We start from the raw sequence: 24,035 nt of genomic DNA on the forward strand, positions 1-24,035 counted from the left end.
GTTACCTTAGCGTATAGACCCTTCTAATTTGTTAAGACTCTAATCGTTAACGCTACCAGAAAACGTATTGCATCCCTACCTTTATAAATTTTCGCATTAAATTTATCTTTATAATTATACACGTATCTTCGGCACTTTAGCTGAACGTATCCTTTCTAAATAACTCGGATATATCTTACTCTAGCCTTATAATTCCTTAAAACTTTAATTATTAACACCTCTAAACACGAAACGTATTGCAATGTCCATCTCTCTCTAAATTTTCGCATTAAGTTCGTCTTTATATTTACCGAATGTCTCTCTTCTAAACACCCCTTCTACGCCAGATAATTCTCTAAAACTCTAATCGTTAACGCCTACGAGCAGCAGAAATATTGCCATCTCTACTTTATCTCGACGATATTATATATTTATCCACTTTATCATGCAGTAAATATATGAAAGAAGGGAAACAGTCTTAGGCAATAGGGTACACGTGTTATTTTTACCAGTGCCTATGGCATTTATTTTCACCGAATTGGACATGTCTAAGGATATCAAGATGGCAAAAATGGAATGTCTTTATTCAACGGATGCGTACTGTGTCAGGTTGCGTGATATGGCGGATGTTAATATTGGTCAGAAAGGTAGGAATGTCAGTCGGTCTCAAAGCGAGTGTGATTGATACGAACAAAGACGAATATATATATATATATATATATAGATATATATAGCAATAGTAGAGAAATTCAGCGTAAAAGATATGGCACCTGATCTAGATGTTTCAGGCTCATAGGCTTATATATACATTACAGGCCTATATATATCATTATATATAAGTTTAGTATATAATAAAACTCGATTTTTCACATAAAGAGTTAATAAATAATATATTTATCTAACAGGACAGAGTTTGGGATACGGTTTTGTCAACTATTTACGTCCCGAAGATGCAGAAAAAGCGATTAACACGTTAAATGGTTTAAGATTACAAAACAAAACAATCAAGGTAAGTTAATTATAATTTAAAAAATTTAATTTGTTTATGTATTTTTACTTAATTTACCGGCGAAATTCGTCTTACGTCGTGGAATATTCATTAAAAACAATTAATTAATTAATTAATTAATTTACCGGAGTAATAAGCTATCGAAGGGTTTTATTATTATTTAGTAATTGACAAAGGAAAAGTAGGTCACTTATTATTATTATTGTTATTATTATTATTATTATAATTTTTTGAGTATTCTTTAAAAGATTTATTCTGTCGTAAGTCTCTTTTATTCACAATGCAAATTAAATCTGCAGAAATAACTTACTGCTAATTGTAAATTCCGAGGCTATTTTGTATGCGCCCGTTGTGTTGCTTTGCATGCTCCTCTTTGTCATTGTTTTCATTGTTTGGTTAGTAAATACGATGGAGGCAAAGGAGAGGTTTTCTCGATCGAAATAGGATTGTCTGCAAAGCTAAAGAAAAGCTTGCAAACAAATCGGTTTTCTACGATCTCGTGAAATGTTTTGTCAGGATTTTTGCACCTTAATAGAAACTTTATATTGAGTAAACCGTGGATGGAAAACAAAATATATTTTTATTTTCTAGCGGAATTGCCTGGATAATACTGTTTTTTTCCTTCTTTTCTTCCTCCCTTTTCCTCCTCCTTCCTTCCACTCAAAATATAATTTTTTTTTTTCTTTTTCTATTTATTAAAATTTGTAAGATGGAAATTCTTCTTTAAAAATGGGTTAATTAGCATGGAAGATTTAAGGAAAATGAAATTTTTTAATAGACACTTTGAGATATAATTTAAAAGATTTGTCGAAACTGAAGCGTTATTTTGCTCGATTTTCATGAAATATCTGTGAAATTTTATTATGAAAACTTTCCAGAATTTATTTATCATCAAGTAATTTCGTATAATGCAGATGTTAACTGGTTGAAGATTAAAAGTAGCGCACAACTTACGAAATTCTTTCATCTACAGAAGCGAGTTAAGCGCCATTAAGAGCTTGGAAATATTCAAAACAAACAAATTTTAAGCATATTTATCTACTAAAATACGTGGCAAGAAGTTATTTATCTAATGTAAGAAGCCTCAACGTAGTTTTCGAATTTTATCTTCAGTTATAACTGTGCCAAGTGATGCTATTGGATTGCAGCACTGTTGAGACTCGTGCAGCACTTTTATAAACTCTGCACTTTAGTATCTCTTTAAGGAACAAATTTACAGACCATTCAATTATTTATTTATTTGTATTTATACCTGTTTTATTCAGTTTAAAAAGTTTTAAGAGCGTAGATACCTACACCAAGCAGTCGCAACTACCATAACTTTTACTATCCTACAGCGCTTAACCTACGACATTACGGTTGTTTTAAATGGCGTAAGAGGTTAGAAATCGATAGAATTTAGCATAAAAATAGCAAAATTTATCGTAAAAATATTATTTACATCGCCAGCAACAAATTATCTAACCAAAACCCTGGCACGTAATTAGTTATGTATTGAAAACTAGCAACTCTTTATCTCAGTTTTTTGAATATTAATGTATTTTTTATCGAACAGCAAAATCTTATCCTGTAAACGCATCTGTAATAGTAATATCATGAATGAGTGATATTAAAAGTGAAGAATTTTATAACGTATTGACATGAATGTTAAAAAGAAGCCAAGCTTAAATATAGATATGAAAGATAGAAGGGAGGAGGAGGAGGATCACTTGGCCGGAAGGTAGAAAAGAAATCGGAAAAAATGTATTGAATATTATATTTAGTGATAAGATAATAACGCCGAATTCTATAAGTTTGTTTTTAACAATTGAATATTTTCGGAGATGTTTTTCACTATATACAGGTGAATTTCATTCGTTATAAAATCAATTTTTGCTTATAAATCTGAAGAAATATATAAACTTTCACGTTAAATTGTTTAACGTTTTTTCCCATATTTTCTATTATTTTTTTAAAATATTTTTCTTTCGATTTTCTTGTATAAACCTAAAAATTTTATATGAATTTCATTGGTTATAAAATCAATTTTTTCCAGCTTCTTATAAAGAAATATATTTTAAGATATATCAATTAGAATATTTTTAAATAGGTTTTTTCCGTGATTTAATTTTAGATTTCTAGCAATTTTTTTTTCATTTTTCGGTCATATTTATAAATTTTCTCCCAATTTTCCTACACAATTCTATACAAAAGAAGTCAAATTTCATTCATTATAAATAAATTTCTTTCCTTTAAATCTAAAGAAATGTATTAAAAATTTCACGTTAGTCAGAATATCTTAAAATGCGCAAATTTATTAAAGTTTTATTCTCAATATCACTTAAAATTTCTAACGATTTTCGGCCATTTTTATAAAATTTTCTACATCTTCTTGTAAAGGAATATTAATGCACGTCCCGATAGAGAATTTCCATCAGAGAAATCAATTTACGAGTCCATTTTCTTCATTTTTCTCACAATTTCCTTAAATGTTTCTTGAATATTCATCTCTCCAGTTAAGGAAAAAAGAGGGGAGAAAGAGGACTAAATATTGCAAGTTAATTAAAGATGCTTGTTGCTAGTAAGATAATTCGGATGGGCCTTACATGGAATGACACTCAAGTAGAGAATTCCGTGATACATCCAGCATTAAATCTATATAAGATAGAAATGAATAAACACTAAAGAAACTGATATAAAGTTGAAGAAGTAGTAATGAGCCCTAAGAGTACTTGATGGACGACATCGCCTTCAGCCAAACAACCCATTGTAAGATGTTTCGAACACATTACGGAGTTGCGGTTTTCTATTCATGGAGATTGTTATGTTTTTCTCCTTTTTTTTCTTATTTTCTTATATTTTTTCCCTCTTCTACGTTTGCCATACAGCAACTGAGTTGGGTAATGAAGTCTTCAGTAAAGTTAGTTCTGTGCAGAGGCTTCTACTCAATGGCATGCACAACCCTATAAGAATCATTGTTTAAAGTAATAAAAACGGAGTATATGTCATTATTTCTGTACAGTAAAATAAATAAAAAACATAATTATGAAGGATTTAAGTAGCTAAATTTTTTCTTAAATCTAGGATTTTTTATTGTAAGGATGCTTGTATACTTTATTTGACTTTCAAAATAAGAAAAATGCTTTAGTTATGAAATTATATGCGCTTCTAGTGGCCTGAATTTAAGTTTATTTATGTTTAAACATTACCGAATGAATTCTTACTCTGTACAACGAGTTAGAACGTATTTCTACATCGAGAAAAGTGTATTATGTGAATTTGTAAACAACTTTATTACCTAAAATTGGAGGATATTAAATTACATTTCTATCTAAATATTCTGCTTTAATTCTTTATAATTCGCTTAAAATACGAGTTCTTATATACTGGAAAATGCTACTTAAGCCGTAAGATACAACAGGCCATTTCCCTTTACCTTATAATGATAAAAATGCGACGACCTAAACTTAGATGAATGTTTGCTCTCCTCTTTCTTTTTAAAAAATTTTGAAAATATAAAAATTAGTCTTTAAATTAATTAATTAATTACAGTTTTAGTAAGTTTTAATTCTTAAATAATCAGCGTGCATCGAGGGCCACAAAAGATAGTTTTGATTGGAAGAGGAAAGAGCATTAAATCATTCAATTATACATCAGAGACAAACATGGAAATCCTTTATCCTGCACAAAAATACACAATAGACCAAACAATCAGTAAGAGAATCAAATTTATTTCATTAATACCGAGAGCCTTAATGAACGCACCAATGCTGAACGTCTCTGGGGAATCTTTTCCTTATTTGTGAGATGTTGGTTGTTTCCTAAAGAAAAATAAACGTACCATTTACAGCCGAATCGATTGAAAATCATCAAATATCAAAAAATATATGAGTTCTATTCCTCTGCTTTTTCTTTAATTTCCTCCAATTACGTTTCCACGCAAGCTTCCTTCTCTTCGCTAAACCGAAAATTATATATTTTAGGATGTTTATAAAATTATTTAAAGATATATATTTGAATTAAAACAGGAAGAGAAGAGCATCGAACGGAATACATCTTTCTAGTTTCATCTAACGCATCATTCCTCCGCATCCTCCAGCATCCATAGGTTATGGCTTCGTACGGATACAAGTCGAATTACTCGACAATTATTTATAAATTTAGCCCCTTGAAAGCTTCCTCCTCTTCACTAAACTGAAAATTATATATTTTAGGATGTTTATAAAATTATTTGAAGGTATATATTCGAATTAAAACAGGAAGAGAAGAGCATCGAACAGAATACATCTTTCTAGTTTCATCTAAAGCATCATTCCTCCGCATCCTCCAGCATCCAAAGGTCATGCGGATACAAGTCGAATTACTCGACAATTATTTATAAACTTCGCTCTATTATTCTTCGAAGGATGTTTATACATTATTAATCCAAGCGGGGTCGACATACCTCCAAGTTAGAGCATTATAATTGCTTGGATAAATTAGAGATAAGATATTTTTGTAATGTTTGGTGGGCATTAAGTTTAAGATATATCCAAGGTATCGATTGGAATACTCATAACAGAAAGTAGTAATCGTGGAGTGAAGAGAACACATCCGACACTATTATATACAGACACGTGTCCTCCAGACATGGAGTATCGATCTGAAAGCATTGGAGGTCACTCACCTGCTTCGCTAACCTCCAAGTTGCTTTCAGTTGCTGCCCTTCTAATCGTTCTGGTTTGTTTCTCTATAAATGAGAATTGTGTTACTTACAGAAATGCTGAAAATTCGTTTTTAAATCGTTGAAACGTGTACTAGAAACGTCTCTGCGTTATTAACTACAAATAAATTAAGGAGTAAAAAAAGGGGAGATTAAAAATTCAAATTTTTATAAATGGTAAGTAGAATTCTGTGTAGTACTTCTCTGTGTATTTTTTTTAAATACGTCGAACGTGTTTGTGTATTCAAAACACACTTTTATTAATTCAAATTCTCTCTCGTCTCTCTTTTATTCTAAATTTTTTACATCCTTGACGACAATTTTGCATTCGTAAGCCAAATTTTATCATTTTTTTCCCTATCGATTCGTAGACTCGTAACCTAATTTTAAGTACAAAATCTTAATCCAACCTAATTTAAACTCCTGAAAAAACCCTAACCGACCTAATCCATTCCCTGAATTACACAGAAAGAAATTTTCAAACGTATTTAATATATATATATATATTTCTGTTGGAAAATATATTCTGAAAACTTCTGAAAGGTGAAAAGTTTGCCTGATTTAGATTCAAGTCACAAAATCACAAGCAGAATTTTTTACCTTTGAATATAACTTCGGCGCCGAGCATTGAATTACTATAATATGCCGAAACGATGCAGTTTTATATATTTTTATTACGTTAAATAAACTTTATTAACGGAATTTTTGCAAATATCTTCACGAAATAACGCGAAAAAACATTGTTAAAATATAAAATATACAACACCGAAATTATTCGGTGCCGTTTTTTTCTAAACTAAAATACGTTTTAGTAATGGAAAATAATAATATTTTTATAGTAAGTGATTCAAAATAATTGAATTCCTTCTTTAAGCCGCCATACCGCTGAATGTTTTTTTGTATGATTTATTTATTTATGAGCCTATTCGGAAGGAGGATGAATAGCTTCAATTTTTGATTATATGAGCAACTTTTAAATTGTTTTTCAACTGTTAAAATAGTATAAAATCATCACTTTTCGTTCGTTATATGCGGGTATTTTACGCAGGATACATTAAAATTTACTTTGTCTTATGCTTCTGACATGGAAATTCTATAATTTCTAGATGATATCTCCTTAACTCTTTAATATTTAATTCGCAAATTAAAGATGAGTACTAAATCCGAATCGCAGCATCATCTAAAATTGATCAGTTCTAAATATCATCCCGAAGATGAGTTTAAAGCTTTAGAGGATTTTTTGTGAGGAAATAATCAATTTAAATAAATTAAAATTATTTAAAAACGTTGTAAATATTCATGAGTATCTTCTCTTTTTCTTGTAAAAAAAAGGGGAAGTATAATGCTTAGAAATGATGCAGGATGAAACGATGTTTTCAAGATACTCCATTCCATTCAAATGGATAAAGTGTAAGGAACTCTTTAAATTTTATTTAAAATTTTACAGTTATCGAATGGCTGAGAATACAAAACTTCACCTAGGCCAGTGAACGGGATGTATACATGTTTAAAATACTACTTGGCAAACAATAAAATGACATTAAACGAGATAGGAAAGGAGGAAATCAATTTACTGTCTCCAAGTTAGAAACGAGTTGTCAAAGTAGCCAACTACTTAAAGTTTTTTCCTTATTCTCTCTTCCTTCTGCTAGAAAAATATGCATTTCATTCAGCTCTTATCCAATATAACAGATTTATCCAATTTTTGAAAAGTTATTTTCCCCCTTCTCTCTCCTTCTCTCTCCCTCTCTCTCTCTCCTGTGTAAAGTATATAAGCCGCATCCCGGATTTTGATGCATTCTCTAACGTTAAATCTTAATTTATTAGTGTTATTTATTGTTAAAACTTTAAAACAATGGTAGCTTGAATGTTTTATTTTCTATTAATAGAGAATTTCAAGCGTTTTCTAAAGGAGGAAAATAATATATTATGTTCCCAACAGAGCAAATTCAAAGTATTTGGACATGATTGTGCAAACACAATCGATAGAGAGGTAATTATGAGAAAATCGATAAAGAACTTAATTTTGGAGGATCGTAAAGAATTAATTTTGACTAGTAAAATAATCCTCCCGTCTTCGGCTCTTTAATATTTAAGGTGCGAATAATTAAAGTTTGACTACAGATAACTATAAGAAGAAGTAATGGCCTTGCACTTATTCATGCAGAATTTTTTATCCCCCCCTCTCTGACTTTAAATTTTATTTACTTTTAAGCATTTCCAGATAATTCGAGCTGAAAAATGAGTTTAAGGACTATAAATTTTATTGTATATAAAAATTCATCTGGAAGAACGAAGGAAAATCTATCGATTTAGAGGAGATTCTTCGTTTTTTTAAGGGAAATATTTGTTCATTTAGGGATTTTTTTCTCATGTTTTTTTAACAGAATGTTTGTTCTTTTGTAGACGTGTACGCTGTCGTTTACATTGAGGAAATCAGTCTGAAAAATCTGTACAAAATATTTGCACAGTTTCAAATATCCTATTTATAAAACTTTATTCTCAATTTATAATTCTTCAATTATAAGAAATTAATATTTTAATTTTAATGTTATTTAAAATAATAATTTGTTTAAGTGAAGGAAAGTCTAAGAGAACTCTTCGGAGAATTGTCAAAAACATCCACGCATTTAGGGAAAAAACGTCTGTTTTTTCGAATTTTCTTTATTTTCAGATAAATATTCATCTATTTTTAAGGATTTATTTCAAGTTTATTGAATTTAAATGAAATAAACTGCAAGACGAACAACAATTCCTTTATTATTTATATGCAATCTCTTGGTGGAGACATTCATAAATTTCGATATCAAACAAGAAAAATAGAATTAAAATAACCTTAAAACATGTCTAAATGTACCATAAAACATTTAAAAAAAAGCAAATTTAAAAAGGGAAAATTGTTATTTAAGTATCTGTTTGTCATATAAAACAATGATGTTGCGTCACTCACTAAAGGCTGATGTAACACGAAACTATCTCATCCACAGAATACCCTCTTGTAAGCAATTTAAATGTAAATTAGCAGTTTTGAGCTTCTTTCTTCGGTATTTAAGAAACATATTGAAGGGAAGCGAATAGAAAGATTTATCCATTCGATCGAGTTTGAACAAATTGAAACAATTTTATCTGCTTGATTAGATTTTTGAAAATTAATACCACCAATTTAAAGTTATTTTGATTGCCCTTAAGTATCACGAGTTACGATTCTCTCTAGAGAATAACGCATAGATTAATATATAACAAAGCCAATAAAAGTTGTAGTTACGTTAGATATTAATAATTTTAAAATAATATTCAATTTTTAATTAGTAACGTGCCAATTTAAATCGTTGGCACGCTAAGGAAGATGTGGATAGAAGAGGAGAAGGAGACGGAGCAGAGAAAAAAATCAAAGATTTTTCTTCCTTCATTTATAAGAAGAAAATAATTTAGTTTTGGAGCAATAAAAGAAACTATTTCTTAGAAGGATCCATAGTCTTATTTCTAAAAAGGCACACAGAACAAAGTTCTTTTTCACACTTTTCCAACTATTGATTCTGGTGTATGGGAAATCCATGAGATTCTCTCTACTTAATCCTCAGATTTCGAATTGAGAAAATGAAGTACAGTGGAATGTTTGTTTTTCTTCATCTATTGTTCGCTTATTGCTGTAAAGAAAGCTAAAGACGAGCACGAAAAGAAGAAAAAAAGAAATATATATATATATAAGAAAAAGTTTATTTCTCCTGGCAGATGGGACAATACACTTTCTAGTTGCATCATTAACTTTAGACAGAGTATGGGAAATGCAGCGAAAATTTCATTTATAACGTTCCTCTACTGTAAATTTATAATATTTGTTAGAGAAATATTATTCTTTTGTGTTTTTATACGCTGGATAAATATCTCACGAGATAACATTAACTCGGCCATAATAGGTCACTACTCCGCTAGTATGTAGCGGTTGTATAGCCACACAGCTTTGACATTTTCCTAGTCCTTTGTTCCTATTTTTTTGGCAATAGAGAATTGGATACCGATAGTACAATAACAGATATATCTCTAGCGATAGCGTGGATATAAAATGGGTATATTGCGGTTAACATTGGCGCGAGAAAAATGCATCCCTGGCAGTTATCCTCTTTTATGCTTTTATATATATAAAAAATACATGCACTTCTACGTACGTGTGTTTGTTCTGTTTGAAGATTTAACGTCATACAAGAAAGAATTCCATATAAAATTACATAATTGCTGAACTATATTAACGTATTTAATATCAGAATGCATAATGAAAAGGATTCCAATAATATCATTTGGAGAACCGTAAAGGAATGTCCAAGCTATATGAAGATAAGAGGAATTTTCCAGTTTCAATAATAAAGATAAGAGGTTGATCGATACGAGTTATTTGTTTGACTGCGACCTTGCGTGGTAGATAGCAAAGTTAGTCTTTCATGTTGTTTGTTGACTTAAATCTTACATTTTCCCTCTCTCATAAGCATCTGTTTTCTAACAAAAATAGGATTACATCTTCGCTATTACTTACGAAATTTCAATAAATGTTAAGGGAATTTGTCAAGATTCTTTTATTTAAATAATAATAATAATAACCATTATTATTTTTTTTTCACAATAAAAAAAAGATTTTAAAATTAATATATATATATATATTTTTTAGGTGAATAAATCGTTAAGAGGCTTTATAAGCAAAAATTCCTATATAAATGACTCGTATTTTAATGTCATATATTGATTTTTCCCCTCAACTCTACCAGGCTTAAAAACCAGAAAATCGAAGGATTTTTTTTTTTTTCCAGATTTTTAAATGGACGTAACTTATTAAAATTAATGTTTTTAGTTTTCTTAACCGAAAAAAGTAATTAAAGTGTAACTTTCTTCATCATAACCGCTATAACAATTTACCTCGATATAACGCCCTCCTATATAACACCACCCTCGTCCAATCCTCATAGTTATTAAATAGAAATATCATTCGTTATCTGAATTACCAAATGTAGGATTTTTTAATTATTTTAATCGCAAAGGACATTGTTATCACCAAAACCTCAAACTTGCGTATAAATCTCGTTAATACGAATAATTTCTAGTGTTTGTGATTCTTCGGTTTAGCGTCACACTCGATTTAGTTCCAGTTTGGGAGTTGGGAGTCGAACAGTTGCTAGCGCTATATCGGGGGTTTGAATCCATAATACGGTTAAATTACATTAAAAGTTGTGGCGTAGAATGGCGAAATTTATAAATGAATTAAAAAGTATTAAAATTCGAATTGTTATTTTATAAAATTTTAATAATTTTTATTCTTTCTTTTAAAGTATATATATATATATATATATATATATATATATATATATATATTAAAGGTGGATGTGGTGCTTTAGAAAATAGGAAGTAGTCCACTAGTGGAAACACCAGTTTTCTCTGGAGTTTGGTATTAGTGAAACTGTCAAAAACAGGGGAACAATATTTCTTATCTTACTTGAAGTGTACTGTGTAGAATAACGAAAGACTGACATGTGATTGATGATAGAACTCAAAGAAAACGGATTGAATATAACCAACGCATTTGGAGAAGAAGCACAGAAACCTTCCCTAAATCTATATACAGAGGATGGATTCTAAGATTATACTTTGAATATTAAACAGCAGAGAATAAATGTTCCAATAAGGAATTTTTTACTCCACCTTTATTATTATTTAAATAGTCATTTTCTACTCCAGAGTTAGAGCGTTAAATAACTAAAAAAACGTGAAGGAATTAAAGGGAAGGGAGAGGAAAAAAATGATCATTTATTTTATTTATTATTATTTTTTTGTTAAATATTTAAGACCCCCCCCCTTACAACTCGATTTTAATATTTATATACGAAATATAAGCCAGTTTATCCAATGTAGAAATCTAAAAATCTCTTATTTGCATATCTTGAGATGTGTAAATATTTGAAGATCTTCATCCTTTTCAAATTTATTTTATCTTAAAATAAATAAAGAAAATGATGCATGTTTAATCTCTCGACCTCTTAGGTGTGTGTATGCGATTATTGTTTGTTACAATGGTTCTATTATTCTTTATTTAATTTATTTTTTCAGGTGTCATATGCCAGACCGAGCAGTGAAGCTATCAAGGGTGCCAATCTCTATGTTAGTGGGCTACCAAAGTCCATGACACAATTGGACTTGGAAGGTCTGTTTTCTCCATTTGGAAGGATAATTACATCTCGCATTTTGTGCGATAATATCACAGGTACTTATCCGAGAATAACGTTGTTCTTTTTTTTGTTTTTTTTACGTGATTTTCTGTTAATTTAAGTTCTTTATCTTCATTTCTTTAATATATTTTTAATCGGATGTACATGTTATGCGTATAGATGGCATGTACATCTCGATTGGAAGATAAAGATGCACATGTTTTCTATGAATAAACAAACATATGCAACTTTATAAAGCTAGAAATAAATTACGTATAAATATATTTATCTCTAGCAAAAATTTGACTTTTTTTCCTTAGAGATTTTTAAGATGATTTTATTATTTTTTTCTCCCTTCTTCTTCTCCTCCATTTTTTTTATTTTTGTTTTTTTTTCATTTTCTACCGTACCGAAAACTATTTTATCCTCTTTTGCTGGAAAGGAAGATGAAATAGTTTAGGAGAAAAAATAAAGAACTATAAAACTATCAAAATAAATTTATAGTTTATGTTAAAAATTTCCTGTTTTTGAAAAGTTTTGTATTACCCATACCATGAAAAACAATAAAATAATATTTATCATCCTGAAGATTCTCTAGAAGAGTCTGGCATGTGATTGATGATATAACTGAAGGAAAGCTGATTGAATATACAGTTTAGATATGTTTGTATAGGAAAGGGGTGTTTGGCATTATCTCTAAGGCCAAACACTTTTTGGGAAGAAATGTTGTACATTAAAGTTTTTCAAACGGAAAACATTAAATCACTGAATTAATAACAGGTTATATATCATTTTTTTTCCTACTTAAAATTATTTTAGAAGCTCCCCGAACAAGAATGAAGAGATATAGATGCAATTCTTCAGCTCTAGAATGAATTTATAATAGAATTTATATGTATAAACTAACATAATCTTATGTAAAGCATTCGTGGGTCGAGCATTGCGGATGCAAATTCGTTGGGAGAATATGAATTGGGACTTTAAGAATCAGTGTGTATATATCAAAAAAGTGTCAAAAAATTCTAATTATTATTAACATATTTTAAGTGGACCTTTTTTTTGTCTGCGTTTTATAAATAATAAAGCGAAACAACAAATTACCGAAAGAAAAATTGCACCGAAAATTTGCTAACAATTTATATAACGATTCGTTAATTATCAATTAACACTAAAAATATGAAAACTCGATTCGGAGAATTTTAAAATTTTTCTTTTTAAGATTAATTAATTATCTACTCTACACAAAAATTTTTAACTCGTTATAAATACAATTAAATGCCTGCAGTTATCTAGGTTCTGATAGGTGAAAAGGATGCGCCATTTGTATTCTTCTCTATGCAAATTCTTCTTACGTTTTTACATTTTTCTATAAGAAATTCTTGCAACGGTTTAGAATTTCGACGGAAATTTTCTAATTAGTTACAAACGCTTTTATAAATAAAATAAAGACCGAACTTATTATTCTCTAGCAAACCCCCTCAAGGTTAATTTAATTAACTGACACAATCCATAACAAACACGTGATAAAAGGAAAGACGAGAAAAATTCTTGTTTGTGTCAGTCCATCATCCGATGAGGATTTCAATTATTGAAAATAGAAGATTCTTGATAGTATTACTGAGCAAGGCAGGAATTATATCTGGATAAAGAGAATTGGCACAAGGAAGATTAGTGATGCGTTGGATAAATTGATAAGAGAGATAGAGATGGATGCAGTAATGGGATGAAAATTGTATTTTCATCTTAAATTCCCTTAAAAAAATTTATTAAACAAGCAGATAACGTATATTTAACCTTATTACTAATCACACTTATTAATAAAATAATGAATTCCCTATTCAAAATTTAATTTTTATATATTCTTGTATGCTCTTTCTTCGCTCCTAACCATTAAAGATATATGAATATATATATATATATATATATATATATTATATTTGGATGAGATTTATGCATTCTTAATATGTTTTGAATTGAAAGTACGTTAATCTCTTTTACAAACAATTTCAAATAATATTTTATCATAGAAACTTAAAAAATGGCACGCACGATCGGGCCATATAAAATATATTTTCTTTGGCATTAATAAAATTTTAAATCGTTTCTAACTTTAAATATTTAATCAAATATCCAGAAAGTATTTTGTATATTTTTATTTTATTTTATTTTTTATGCTGATAAATTTTAGAAATGAGATTCATTTTCTTCGATTCTCGTTTAGTGAATTAAAAAAATCAAGTAGGAAAAGAAAAAAATTGTAATAAATGCACAAAATATGATCTTTTTATTCATCCAACTCATCTCCTGAGAAATTTATCGAACAAATTTTCTGCAGCAATTGAGCAATAAATAAAACCTTAATAAACCGAACTGTCACTTTAAGCCTGGTAAACATTATCTGAGTAACTAGAAAGCAGCAGAAGATACGTCAGTCTGTTCATCTGCAAATTTTATCCCAATCTCATTTGCCTTACGCTGTATTATTCTTTCCTATGTTTTAATCGACTAATCTTTAAGTTACTTTTTTTTTTAATTTAAAAATTTACTGATTACATGGTAATTTTAATGAGAAAATAATTCCAGTTTTATCTTTAAAAATTTGACCACCCGATTGAATTTAAAGCCGCCTTGGTCGTATTAGAAAGTTCTTCTACGAATTTCGTTTTATTTACTTAATTAACAAATATAATTTTCATCCGTTAAAATTACTTATGACTATTTAATTTTAATTAGGTTGGTAATTTTTATTAATTTTTAAATGTTTTGATATGCCAATGAATGGAATGCCGATTTGTACGAGTAGACATTTAATTAGAATTTGCATAAGAGAAATACACGAATTTTACGTGTAAATTATTAATAATTTTTATGATTATCTAACCCCATAAGCATATTTTGATTAAAGAAGAAAGGTTTAGGGTTATTTTAAAGGAGTTTTAAGCACGAAACAATTTTTTTATTTTGCCTACTTCGTGCGACATTTTCCGTCGATGGAGGAATTTTAACAATAATTCTCTAATCTCGATTCCTCTCAGAATAAATGAAAGCAGATATATATATATATATATATATTTTAAAAAAGGAGAGCACATTTCCATTGAATAAAATTCGATAAATAGAGGAAGAACAAAATTTAAACAGGTGCGAAAAGTTTGAAATGATTGCGTTTCAAATTTCTTTCTACCATCTTTCAAATTTGATGCAATCTTAAAGCTGCTGAATTTCATGTAATTCCAGAACAATGTCTTCTCCTGTTTCTCTCCTTATTGCTATTTGATTTGAAATCAGTCTCTTCCTCTCCTAAGCAAAAATGATGTCAGGACGGATGATGGCTTCTCCTTTAAAATCTGCCCGAGATAATTTACTTTTTTTTTTAAATAATTATTTCTATCATTTATTTTAATTATTTTTTACGATTTCCGTGGTTTAAATTAAGTCAATAATTAATTATTTTAACAAAATCCTCCTCCCTAATGATAAATTAGATACAAACTAGACATCGTAAGATGTACTGTACTTTTGGTAGATGTTTTAAGATGCGAAATGAAGTTATATAGATATATGTTTAATCTTACTGAAAGCTTTTAAGTATTTATAACTGAAGTGGCTTCAAAGTAAAAATGCCGAACATCACTCAAAATAGTCCATACATAAATTTTATATAAGACGTGCTGCTGGTGGTTTCGTTGCTTAAGCCACCCACACTAACGTTCCTTCGTCTCTGGTTTTCTAGATTTTATAAAAAATTGAATTATAATTAAACTTATATTATGTTCAATTAGGAAGAAAACCGCTTTATTCAAGCATTAAATCGATAAAAATTGCTACAAATTTACTATTTTCCGGACTTTTTCGATGTATTTGCACTGATCTTACCTCCCTTCGAAGAGTTCTCTAATATTGAATACAGTTTTAATGTACGTACTTTTATGATACTGAATAAAGATTTATTTATCAAGAAAATCGAACAGACTCATCTTGTAACCTGTTCAGATTTTTGGATATTTGGTTTTAGTAAACGACGACGTCCGGTAAGTATGCTATCAAACAGTTTAAGTTAGTTTTTAAATATAACAGTTAGTTTATCAATTAAGCGAGTCTAACATCGCGAAACATCGCTCGATTCTTTGGCTTCATTGTCCATGGTTCTCTTAAATTTCGTTAATTAAAAAATATATATATATTTAAATGCTAAAAAATCTCCAAAATCAGGAGAAGTCCTCGAAGACAAAAGAGAAACACGGACGGATCAAAATTGAGAAATTTTTGGCTTAACGCAGAAGGTCTGTAAACGGAGATGGACCCCCTCTTCTAAACAAAACTAACAAAAACGGGCTAAGTCACTTAAATGATTAGTTATTGTGATTGTCTGTTATCATTTACAGAATCGGATTGTTCCCCCAACTCTTCTGCAGGTCTATCGAAGGGGGTCGGTTTCGTTCGGTTTGACCAGCGGATCGAGGCCGAAAGAGCTATCAAACATCTCCACAACACCATTCCTGAGGGTGCCACAGAGCCTATCACCGTCAAGTTCGCCAACAACCCGAGCAACAATACCAAAGCCATAGCACCATTGGCAGCGTATTTGTCACCTCAAAGGCGATTCCCTGGTCCCATTCACCATCCTGCAAACCGCTTCAGGTACATTCCACTCTCCCCCATATCAAGGTACGGGTCTTGTTATCATCGAAGTCTTATTCCAATTTCTTGACAAAAAAAAAGATGTTCAATGCTTCTTTGTTTGGTTCATTTGGGTTGGCTCTGTTTTTTTCTCGTTCTCTTTTTGTAACTAGGTTTTTATACGGTTATGGAAAATTTTAAATACTTAAAATATTCTTCTACATTTTCTATCGACAAATTTTTTATATGGAAGAGTCATATATTCTTGTAAGTATAAATTAAAGCAAATTTTTGTTTTCTTTGGATTAACACACACAAGTACACACGCACCCCCACACCACACACCTACACACTCACACACACATTCACACACACTCTCACTCTACTTCTGTTTGGAGAACTTTTTTCTTTTATTATTTATCTGCACTCTTGTGTTGTTTTAATTTGTCCTTTCTCCTAATCTGTGTTATTTTTCCAAACCGCCATTCTTTAATTTCCATTCATTCAATTTTGTAAAATTGTCTTTCCTATCAACAGCCCTGTGGATTATTTACTTTAACTTCCCAGCCACCTGGACCTCCTATTTGATTTTACTTTTATCTATCATCTTGTTTTTTTCTATTTTCTTTCTTCTCTTTCCTTTCAATTTTCTATTTGTTTAAAATTCTAGAAGTTGCGAAATTATTTATATTCAATATAAATTTTTTTTCTGTTTCCTATTTGCGATTATGTTCTAACATTTTCTATATTATTAAAAATCCATAACGTTAGTGAGGTTTTATATTTTGCTAAGTTTTCTTTATGTTCCTTTATATCGTTTGCATTTTATATTATGTTCAATTATTTAAACATTTATTTTTCAATCTTTAATGGATTTGCAATGACAAATTTATGTATATACATCGATTGTGTGCCGAATTTTTTATTCAGTTTGCATAAAAATTTACATTTAATACAGGAAAATTCCAACTTAGAATGACAAATTGTGTATATATGAAATTTGTTTATGCATTTCCAAGTGATATACTTGATTTAAAATTTTAAAAATATTAATTAAATGAATTAATTTCTTAATTAAATTATTGTTAAATATGTTATTAAAATTTTTAAATTAATCATTGAAATGTAAAAGAGAATTTTAAACGTAATTGTAAATGTCGATTTTTATGAGTTAAATAGTAAAATTGAAAGTGTCGATGAAATGGAATTTTTAAAATAATGAGTGTTTTCCTGTGTTTAGGTACTCGCCCTTGGCTGGCGATCTTCTTGCCAATCCCCTGCTCGCGGGAAATGCTATGAATGGCTCAGGATGGTGTATATTTGTCTACAATTTGGCACCGGATACTGAAGAGAATCTCTTGTGGCAACTCTTCGGACCATTTGGTGCTGTGCAGAGTGTCAAGGTTATTCGTGATCTTCAAACCAATAAATGCAAGGGATTTGGTTTTGTCACCATGACTAACTATGATGAAGCCGTTGTGGCCATCCAGAGTCTCAATGGATATACGCTGGGTAACCGGGTGCTCCAGGTCTCCTTCAAGACCAACAAGTGCAAATCATAAACGCGTAATTGGGAAAGGTCGATGCCTGATGGCTCCTCTACTTGGGAGGGGATAAAGGGAGGGGTGGGTAATAGGGTGGGGAGGGTGTAGGGGACAAAAATCGCCATGTTTTGGGGTCATAACGAAGAAGAGACATAAAGAAGAAGAGGAGGAGCGGGGTTGATGTCCTTTTTCTCTGCTTGATATTGGAATCTCCTCGCTCCTCAGGAAGTACATCTTGGATGATTTATGGATTGATAACATTCCCCTGCATCCAATAGGGGAAAAAAACTGTCATAGGTGCTGTGGTCGACATGCCAAGTCCTCCAGTTGCCACTTCCTCAAGAAACCAAACAATCCATAAAATTATATACAGTATATGTGTGTGTGTGTATATAAGAAAAAAGGTGATCACAATTTTCTTTCTTAATGGGGAAAGAGATGGAACAAAGAATGATGTTAAGACAAAAAAAGGAAACTTGTTCCGTATTGAACTTTAAACCCGCCAGGCGGGTAAATATGTTGGATATGGGAAGCACTTCGGTGTCAACCGCGCGTCATTTATAATGTTTTTGGCAAGAAAAATATCCCTTCTACTTAATATCATTTTTTCTCTCCGCCATAATAGAAAAGTTTAAGAAACAGCACTCCCTAGAAACAAAGGAATGGCAATGATTTCCCTTACCATCGTTACGATGTAACAGGAATCCGAGCACATTCTATTCAAATCACGCGAGATTCATGTGTACCCATTCACTCACAACATACATACACACACATCTGTCGATAAAACGAGTCCAGTCAAGCACATAAATCTTAAAGAGGAAAAAAATAAGATTAAAAAATGATAAAAAAATCAAGTTTATTGCAAATTTAATCCTATTCATCTTATTAAAATTATTATCTTAGAATTAAAAAAATTAGATAGTGCCATATTTACTTAATTTATTATATAAGCAATTTAAGAAAAAAAAAACAAGAAAATAATAACTTTATTTATTTGAGGATTTGACCTTAGGTCTTTCTCACTTTCGCGTCAATTCACTATTTATTTATTTGTAAATTATTATATTTAAATAATTGTGAGATATTGTAGATTGTCAGTTCGTCTCGTCACTTTGTCATTTATAATTATTTTAGTTATAGATTAACTAAATATATATAAGCTTCCACTTTTAATTTATTCGTACGCATGCACCTTACAATTTTTAATATATAAAAAAAAGAAATATAATATTAATAATAATATTATTATGATTTATAGGGGGTTGTAAACGAATAAAATCATACATAATAATTCTAGGTGTAGGTTATGGTGTTTCAATTATTTTTAAGGATTTTTTTCCCTTTGTGTGTAGGGTAAAATACCGTCCAGTTTCGTTTGTCTTTCATTTTATTTATCGTTGGAGGATATGTGTACACGCACCACCCATTCGATGTATTTTGGGTTGTTTTTTTTGAATTTCGTAAGCATGCGCACTTCCCCTCTCTCTCTTTCTCTCACATACACTTTCTATCTCTTTCACTTTCACTTTTACTCCAAAGCATTCCGCCTATTGATCCCAGCAACCTACCCACTCCTATAACCAAAAGTAAAAAAAAATATATATATATATAAAAAAAATAAATAAATTCAAGAGTTAAAGAGCACCAGGAAAAAAATGAAGGGCACTAGAGACTCATTCCCATCAACCCAATCAGATATACACGCATACAGTAAATTTCACCTTTTTTCCAATCAATAAAACTGATAAAAAAAATAAAAAAATAAAAAAAGAGGAGTCTATTTTTGTATAAAAATAAATAAAATAAAATAAAACTAATAAATTAAAATAAACCAAAGTCGCATAGAAACACGAAGCGAACATCTGGAGTATGATAGGAAACAGTGAGATTTAGGATACTACGGGGGTGCTCTTTCTCTTCCATTACCGAAGAGATATAATTAAAAATGCAACAAATATCTGTTGGTACATGTGTATTTACCAATTTAATTGTACATATTATAATAATAATAGCTTGATATGATATGAAAACGAACCCATTTCATACGAGAGCGCAGTTAAATTCCTGTGAATTTTACATATTATCATTAAATACAGTAAAAATTTCGATATAAAAAAAAAAGCATATATATATACAATTGGGACAACGAAGCTATTGTTAAAAAAAATAGTAAATAAAAACTTTTTAGAGAACATATATTTTCCGCCGGAGAATAGGATTTTTTTCTTCTAATTCTCCGATTTCTAGATCATTCCCATGTTTGTAAACACCTGCAAAAGGAAAATTTAAAAAAAAAAAAAATTATGGCTTGAAAAATAGGTAATATAAGTTTAAAAAAAATAAAATAAAAAATAAACAACTCACGGGAAGAGTATATATACATATTATATATATATATATACATCATACATAATTGTGATTGATTAAATATTCGCGAATTTAACAGCCTAACCCACACAAACCGTTGCTTCCTTTAGCTTGAGGATAGATTTTTGAATGATGTGCAATATTGTGGATTGAAGGCTAATTATGTTGAAAGACACGAGATATTTAGATATAACTTTTGATCGAGTTTATATAAAATAATAAAAAAAAATGGTCACAACGTCAGAAAGTGGTTTAAAAATATTCCATTTAAAAAAATAAAAATAAAAAAAAAATATTTTATACATGTGCGCGTTGTAAAACATCCGTTTGCTTGGCGCTCAATGGGACACTATTTGTGGAAAAGGTGTATATCGACAAAGAAATGTTTTTCTAGATCATCTGTGACGTTTCTTAAAAAAAAAAAGAAAAAATATATAATAATAAGAATGATTCAGAATGAGATGTAGTTTATAATTTTGGTTGTTCAATAATTGTCCATATATATAAAGCAGTCAACGGGTGATTTCTTTTTTATGTTCATCTTAGCCGTTCTTTTGATCGGTCTACAAATGATTAGTGTCTCTAGAATTATTAAATATCTGGGTTTACACCATCTATAATATTGTCTTAGATGGCGTATATCCAGAAGGTTCTTCTACAGTTATTGTAGATTATAACCCCCTCTCGAATAGTTCATAACAGGTCACAATGTAGACCTACTCCATAAACCATCAACGGTGCATAAAATCATTCCATATTTCTCTTAATCCGGGGATTGTTTCTTTGTGATGTTTGAAAAAAAAATGAAAAAAAAAGAAAAAATCAACGGTTTAAAAAAACTTTTCTGACGCAATAATCTGCTGTGTATTTACTGTTATCGCGATAAACATGCATATATATATCTATATGTATTAATTATATACGTATATATATATATACACATATATATTCATAAAGTAACATGGCAGCGATATTCTGGTGACACCGGATCCCCAAAAGGATTTTGTTTATCATTTAAAAAAAAAAAAGTATAAATATATATATATATATTGAAGATAAACCAGAATAGTTTGTGAAAATGAAACCCAAAGGACTATTTCTCTAGTTGGGATGTCCATGACGTTTATCGTTGCATATTTGAATGATGGTGTTTTAAGAAGAGAGTATGTAAGATTATTTAACAAAAATATAACTTAACACCGTGGTAGATTTTATTATAATTATCTTAGATACTGCAGAAATGCGGTAGTTGTGATTGACATTCCTTATATAGCTGTCTCTTAACACCAATTCGTTTTCAAATTTTTCAATTCTTATACTCGATTTTTGACTAGTCACCGAATCTCCAAAGAATAAAAAAAATATATATATATATAATAAAATACTAAATGCAAATTAGTATTTTGTATGTTTAAGTGAAAAATATATATTATATATATATGTACGAAAAAATAAATCGAGACAGAAACACTTACAATCCTGTTAACAGGTTATATTTTTCACTTTATTCTCAGAGCCGGCCATTCTTGTTAACAAAAATAAGAAAAAAAATAAGTAAATCCTCCCGTAAAACTCCTTCTTGTGGAAAAAAAAACTGTCCCCAAGTCCCTCCTCTCCCTATATATACATATATATATATATAATATCTCTCCTTTCTCTATCTTTTCCTCTTTACTTCCAATACCCCAGAAAGTAAGTAAGAAAAAATAAATTAATATCATTAATAATTATTAAAAAAAAATACCATCCTGCTTTAATTATTAAACAAAATATATATATAATTATTATTATAGCTTAAACCTTATCGAATATTGATTAATTGTTAAGAAAAAAATTAATAATAAATTACCTTACCTTTAAATACTATTTCACGTAGTAATTTTAAGAAAAAAAAATGAAAAACGAAAAAAATAATAATAATTCTTGGGTCGGCATGTGAATAGTTGAAAATAATTATTAATAATTAAGTAGCTTTTTTCTCTTGTATCTAGAATCATAGTTTATGTGCTGTGCGTTGTGTGTTATTTTTGCCAAGTCAGGTGTATCATTGTAGAGTGTTCAGTTGTTTGGTGTTTGTTGGTATAGTTCATTCACTATATTTATATTTTGCTAACGTATTTACATTCCAGAGGAGTTTTAAAAAAAATAATAATACATTTCCACTCTATAACAATCGTATGGCGAATATACAAAAAATTGAAACATCCATAACACGTTAAAAATATTTAAAAAAAAAGAAAAAAAATACCTTGTACTTCCCAGGAAAAACCAAAAAAAAAAAATACAAAAAAATATGCAAAAAACACTAAATTAGTGTTTAAAAATTACCGGCTCTACGTATTATTTTCTGTTTTATTAGATAAGGATAAGTGGAGTAACCGTTTATATATTAGTTTCCCACGTATCCTTTTCTATATTGGGTGATTGGAAATCTTTTTTTATACATAGAAAATAATACTTAAAGTTGGTAAACGTGGCGGTAAAGACAATATCGGAACCCTTTTACAAATTAAAGACCAAAAAAAATTGTATTATTATTATTATTATTATTATATTATAATTATTATTATTATAATTATTATTATTATTATATATCGCGGAAAATGATGTTGATTTATAATATTACACTCACGTACACGCATATTTAAAACGAGGAAAAATCATGTGAAAAAAAAAAATCGATACTTGACTCTATCCGCCATTTTTTTTAACTGGAATGGCCCAAGTTTATTCCCCTAATTAACGAAAGGCCTTTCTTACAAAAAAAAAATTTAAATATATTTAAAAAAAAAGAATCATTCATGTTGTTATTCATCCAATTTATCGCCAAATTCGTAAACATTCCGTTTTACTTTATTCCTTTTTTGAATATAGATTTAAAAAGAAACAAGTGATAATAATTAAAAAAATTTTTGTGTATAAAAAATATATATATATATATTATATATATATAATTATTGTTCTTATAAAAATATTCATCCTGGAGATTATGCCCTCTATCTTAATATATTATCGGTATTTATAATTATTATATTTATCCCGCTTCCAACAACTGGACACTGTATGTATATCTTACCAGTTAAAATAATGAGATTAATTATTATTATATAATTATTATTATGAAATTATTATCATTATTATTATTATTATTCTGTATTATCATTCGCTGCAATGTATGTAGATTGAGCTACCTGAAATGATTAAAAAAAAAAAAAATCTAGTCGCAAAGGGGTTGAAAATCTCTACTTAAGAGGATTGATGGTGGGCGTAGTTTGAATGTACTGCAATATTTGTACTTTTCCATGTTGAAATTTAATAAATTTCCACTATCCTAAAGATGAAAATAGTTTTATTTAGTATAATTTATAAGAATTTTATATATATATATTAATTATATTAATAATAATAATAAAAATATATATATATATATGAAGATGTCTTTCGAAATTATGTATGTACACTTTGAAAATTAATAATTTATGAACCATGCGCTCGATTTTTATGAACTTTTTTCTATTTTAACGTTTAAAAATGTAGAATTTTTTATTAATAAACTAAACTTAAGTAGGGTGTTGGAAATGTTCTCCACAAGCGCTGATAAACGAGACACACTCGACAGTTCGGTTGGAGTTTGTGCGATTCGA

The 24,035-nt window shown here is 29.3% G+C and overlaps 1 protein-coding gene across 5 annotated transcripts in view; it reads left to right on the forward strand.

Annotated features, from left to right (window-relative positions):
* Positions 1–23,727, forward strand: part of LOC136984003 (ELAV-like protein 3) — a 63,708-nt gene extending 39,981 nt beyond the window's left edge. For 2 of the 5 annotated variants that reach the window (XM_067280901.1, XM_067280904.1), the window contains 4 exons: positions 885–988; positions 11,760–11,913; positions 16,243–16,525; positions 17,718–23,727. In XM_067280901.1, the coding sequence (XP_067137002.1) occupies positions 885–988; positions 11,760–11,913; positions 16,243–16,525; positions 17,718–18,039 (863 nt within the window). In that variant the 3' untranslated portion in view covers positions 18,040–23,727. The remainder of the gene's footprint in view (positions 1–884; positions 989–11,759; positions 11,914–16,242; positions 16,526–17,717) is intronic. The other 3 variants (XM_067280902.1, XM_067280903.1, XM_067280905.1) reach the window with 3 other exon arrangements.
* The last annotated feature ends 308 nt before the right edge of the window (positions 23,728–24,035 follow it).

The sequence above is a fragment of the Centruroides vittatus genome, unplaced genomic scaffold (assembly GCF_030686945.1).
Source record: "Centruroides vittatus isolate TY-2023 unplaced genomic scaffold, ASM3068694v2 contig_900, whole genome shotgun sequence".
Taxonomy (NCBI): domain Eukaryota; kingdom Metazoa; phylum Arthropoda; class Arachnida; order Scorpiones; family Buthidae; genus Centruroides; species Centruroides vittatus.